This window comes from Saccopteryx leptura, chromosome 3 (genome assembly GCF_036850995.1).
Source record: "Saccopteryx leptura isolate mSacLep1 chromosome 3, mSacLep1_pri_phased_curated, whole genome shotgun sequence".
NCBI lineage: Eukaryota > Metazoa > Chordata > Mammalia > Chiroptera > Emballonuridae > Saccopteryx > Saccopteryx leptura.
In genome coordinates, this window is record NC_089505.1 from 115,244,380 (window position 1) to 115,249,260 (window position 4,881).

General features: G+C 53.5%; 1 protein-coding gene across 1 annotated transcript; it reads right to left on the minus strand.

Moving 5' to 3' along the window:
• Positions 1-1,098: 1,098 nt before the first annotated feature.
• CITED4 (Cbp/p300 interacting transactivator with Glu/Asp rich carboxy-terminal domain 4) lies at positions 1,099-2,482 on the minus strand. The gene has a single exon (XM_066372129.1). The coding sequence runs from the start codon at positions 2,204-2,206 to the stop codon at positions 1,646-1,648; it is 561 nt and encodes a 186-aa protein (XP_066228226.1). The 5' UTR covers positions 2,207-2,482; the 3' UTR covers positions 1,099-1,645.
• Between the last annotated feature and the right edge of the window lie 2,399 nt (positions 2,483-4,881).

The window sequence follows — 4,881 nt, forward strand, 5'->3', positions numbered from 1 at the left end:
CCTCCTTTCTACCTCAGTCTCTCTCTCTGCCAGTCTTTCTCCTACACCCCTGAAACACCTAGGGATCTTTCCAGAGAGGCAACAGCAGAGGGTGGTCAGGAGCTCACATGGGTGATCAAGGCTGAGACAAAATTCTGCCAGTCCTGGGCAACTCGATCTCACTCATCTGCTGAATGGGGACTGTGCATACTTTACAATGTTGCTGCAAAGCCATTAAACCTATCCCTTCTAGACACCCCAGGCCTTGTACTTGGACAGGCTCTTCATGTGCATGTCACCTTCTCCAGTTCCTAAAGATGTACTCATGATCCAAGGCTCTACTCACCATATCAAATGTCACTCACTGCCTCCCTAAAGCCTGAACTGACCCCATTCCCAACCAGCTGAAACCATTCCCTCCTTTGGGTTTGCCTGCTGGGATGTTGTTTCCTAGTCCTCATCACACTCTTCCTTGTACCTACATGAATTGATATCAAGGTCTGTCACCCCCCCCCCCCCCACCCAACTTCCACCTGAACTGTGACTCCATAAGGGCATGTAACAGTTGGCACAGGGACTGGAACATAGCTAGCACCGATTTGTAGAATCATCATCACTATCATTTTACTGAGGGCTGCCTAGGTGTCCGGCACTGTGCTAAAGGCCTCACATTGCATTTAATCCTCACAACCACCTGAGACTGTGACCATCTCTGAGGACATAGCCTCAGAAATCTGAATGGACAAGGGAGAGAGCCATGGCTCAAAGCCAGGTTTTTCTGAATCCTCATGTACCACCAGCTCCCCTCTGATCTTCTGTTGTCTTTTCCCAGCAACAGGTGGCGGCAGCACCAAGCTCCCCATCACAGGAGCTGGGAAATCCAACGTTGGTGCCCTTGGGTTACCCTGCCACCTTGTGGTGGCAGCCTCTGCCTTCCAGATTATGACATAACAATTGCACAACTCACAGATATTTTTAAAAGAAACTGTCAATTTCCTCTCCTGGGCACTGCCGGTGGTTGTGGCCTCCATCCCACCCTGGGTCCCCAACAGCCTCAGGACTCTAGAAGCCAAATATAGTCAAGGGCTACAGTGATAGGGAAATGAAAATGCAAGTCTGTCAAGTGACCCAGTTTTATTTTGTTTTTTGGAGGCCAGATGGGGCATTGCTCCACTCTGCAGGGGTTAGGGGCTGCACCTACAATCTTCCCTCCTCCAGACGGGAGGCCCTATGATCTCAGGGCTCAGGCAGCAGTGGTAGAGGCCCCAGTGGTTGGGCAGCTCCAGGGATCCAGTGTCCGCAGTGGTTGCACAAGGAGAGAGGGGGGATCAGGCAGAGGCCTGGAATGGCTCAGATTGGGGGGTTGGAATGGGGAAAAGTCCGAAAGGAGAAGACACAGAATCCAAGACCATGGAGTCCGAAAGGGGGTTCAGTGCCCTTTTTACCACTGAGGCTCCGGGTCAGAGAGGTGATGCCAAACTGTCATCCTGCAGGAAGAAGGCCTGGAGTGACGCCAGGTGTCCCAGCCGGTGTTAAATCCGTGCACTAGGAGGCTGCCTCCACCCTAACTGAGGGTGTGTACGGGGCCCTGCGCTAGGTGCGCAGTCTGGCGAACAGTCAGACTCGGTTCTATTCTCGGGCACTTCAAGTAGGCGGCGAGTCGTGCTCAGCATCTCACAGAGCCCGCGGGCGGGGTCGACCCCAAGTCTGAGAAGTAGTCGAACTCGCTCTGGCCCAGGGAGAGCTCCGGCAGCTCGCGCACGCGGTGCAGCCCGAGCTCGACCTCCAGCGACATCAACACCTCCTCGTCGATGAGTTCGGCGTCCATGCTGCCCAGGGCATGCGCTGGCGGTAGCGGCGGTGGCGGGGCTGGGGCTCCGGGCGCCGGCTGCAGGCTCGGGGGACCTCCCGGGACGCCGGGGGGCACGGTCGCGCGGCCCGGGTACAGCGTCCCCACGGGATGCAGGTGCGCGCTGCCGGCGGCGGGTGGCGGCACGGCCGCAAAGGGCTGGAAGGCAGGCGGCGGTCCGAACGCTCCGTACGCCAGGGCCCCGGGTGGGGGCGGCGGTGGGCCCAGCGGAGCCCCCCGCGGCCGCAACCCGCTGTCCAGACCTGGGCCCGCATACGGCTGTAGCTTCCGGAGCGCCTGCGGACCGTGGGCAGGCGCGGCGGGTGGCGGTCTGGGCACCAGGCGGTAGCCCTCGGTGAGCATCAGGTGGTCGGCCATGACGGCGGGCTGGCTGCCTGCGGGGACGACGGGCGGGTGGTTAGCGCAGGCGTCCCCCCGGCCGGACGAGCTGTTCCTCTGCAGCGGGGGATCCGAGTCGCGTGCCCTCCCCGCAACCCGGCCGGACAAAGGAAACCCAAACCGGACCGGTGCTCCTGCCTAGCCTAGAACGCACCGAATTCAGAGTTTCAGTGCGTCCCGTGGCCGCAACCCGGGGCCGCTAGGAGAACGCACACCCACCGGCTCACGTTCTGAGACCGCCGCGTCGCGCCCGGGGCCTCTGAGACTTATATTCAGAGGCGGGGCTGCCCCGACCCCGTGTCCTCATTGGCTGGATGAGACGCGCCGGGAGGATCACGCCGCGCCTCCAGGAGGTCTCAGCTCCGCCCCCGTCGGAGCTCCGCCCTTTGGACCCCCGGCTGCGCTGCAGGCTAAGAGTCGTGTTCTGCGCCGGATGTTCCGTTCCTTTCAAGGGGCTTGGTTTGAATGTCCCGGGCCCAGTGTTGGTGCTGCCTGGGGCCAAGCTGGAACTGACCAGAGGTGGGGTGGGACGGCCAGAGATTTAGGCTCCCAGAGCTGCAGGATCACAAGCGCAATCTCTTAATTTTTCAAGTAGAGACTGAGGTTCAGTAGCAGAAGGGAGCAGTTTGCTAGGGAATACACCACAGAATCTTGACAGAAGCAATACTTGAACCCAGGCCTTGTGATTGCCACCACGGCCACCTTAGCAGTGCAGGGTCCTGCGGAAGGTCAGCTGCCTGTCCCTTTACCCCAGGGAGCCAGTTGCCCACTCTCCTGCTCTCACTCCCTTGTCTGTGGAAGCATGTACTGAGTTGTTATTAAAGTAATTTATGGGCATGTCTCCTTGAAGGACTTGTTCATTCTCGTGACCTCAGCACTTGGCCCAGAGCCTAGCCCAGAGCAGATATTTGTAAAAGTTAGGAGAGTGTACAAATGATGGAATGAATTACAACTCATTCTCCTGAGTTTTAATTTCTTATTCTGTAAAATGGGAACAACAGCAGCACTGACCCCTCAGGGCTGTTGTGAGGGTTCAGTGAGGCCATGTGTGTAGAGTGGCGTGCACAGTGCCTGATATATATATATAGTAGGTGCACAAAAATGTATCTCGAATGAAAGCCTGAATGTAGTTCTGTTCCTGGATATCTGAGTAGAGGGAGTAGCACCTTCCCTAAATAACTATAATAATTTAAATATTTAGAGTGCTTTACATTCTAGAAGCTTCTTATTGGGGGCAGGGCATGGATTGCCAGCCCCATTTTGCAGATAAGGAGACTGAGTTAGCAAGTGAATGCCTATGTCCTTAGAGCTGCTGGCGTCTCTCCCAGTGGCTAGGAGACAGCCTCCCTGAACCTTGCTCTCCACAGTTTGCCACTCTACCCCTCCCTTCTCTGGCTCTCCTCCCCTGGTTGTGGCCTTGGGACTTCCTGGAACTTGGGTTTATCCAGTTAGTGCAGAAGGGAGAACCCTAGAGTGAGAGTCCAAGCCCTGGTTCTAATCATATCGTCACCACATGAAGACAGTGTGACCTTTGGGTGTTGGGAGGAGGGTGTCATTTGGTTCCCAGGGCCTCAGCTTTCTGTTCTGTGAAAGGAAGATTGTCATCCCTGCCTTGTCACCCTGAGAGTTTGTGGGAAGGTCACAAGTGACCAGGGATGTGATCACATTTTTTGCAAAGTGTAAAAGCTGCACACCAGAATTGATTGTCCTGAGTCTCTTTCCAGTTAAGGCCTCACACAGAAATTTCTGAACCTAGCCACACCTTGACTCACCTGAGGTGTCTAAGGGTGGAAGTGAAGGGGGCTTGAAAAGTCCCAAATCTCTGGCGCAACCCAAACCTCCTGACTCAGACTTTCTAAGGGTATTTTGAATCCTAAGAATTTGTACTTTTATTTATTTATTTTTAAAAATTTATTTCATTTTTTAAAAACACATTGATTTTACAGAGACAGGAGAGAAAGGGGAGCATGGAATGGGAAGTAACAACATAGATGCTTCATGTAAGTTGTTCATTGCTTGCTTGCTGTATGTGCCTTGACCAGGGAAACCCAGGGTTGCGAACTGGCAACCTTGGCATTCTAGGCCGAAGGTTTATCCACTGCATCACCACAGGCCAGGCAAAAATGTGTACTTTTAAGAACAACCCTGTTATTCTTACATAGTTGATCTAAGGACACCAATATTTGGGAGCCATCATGCTACTATATAGTTTTCCTTTTTTTTTAAAAAAAAAGTGTATGAATAATGTTTAAAATGTCTTTAATTTAGTCAACAGATATTTTTTGAGCAACTATGGCAGGCATTGCTCTGCTAGTGGTTTTTTAAGATCTCAGGATCAAGTAATTCATTGGGAATGTGATGAAAGCTACAGACATGATGGCCACAAACCATTGTATAGAAATTTGGCAGATTAGCAGTTCTCTGGGGGACCCATGACTGCTCAGGAGCTCATGGAGTCTGGGTTAAGAACCCATCTGAGGTACTTGGGGACGCATAGTTAACAATGAATGAGTACAATAATTATACACATGTTAGAAAGTGGTACTGTAGGCAAAAGGAGAAGTAGAGTGGGGAGGAGATGGGGTCCCGGGGCAGGATGCAGTATTGCACAGCACAGTCTGAGGCCTCATTGAGACCATTTGGTTTGAGCAAAG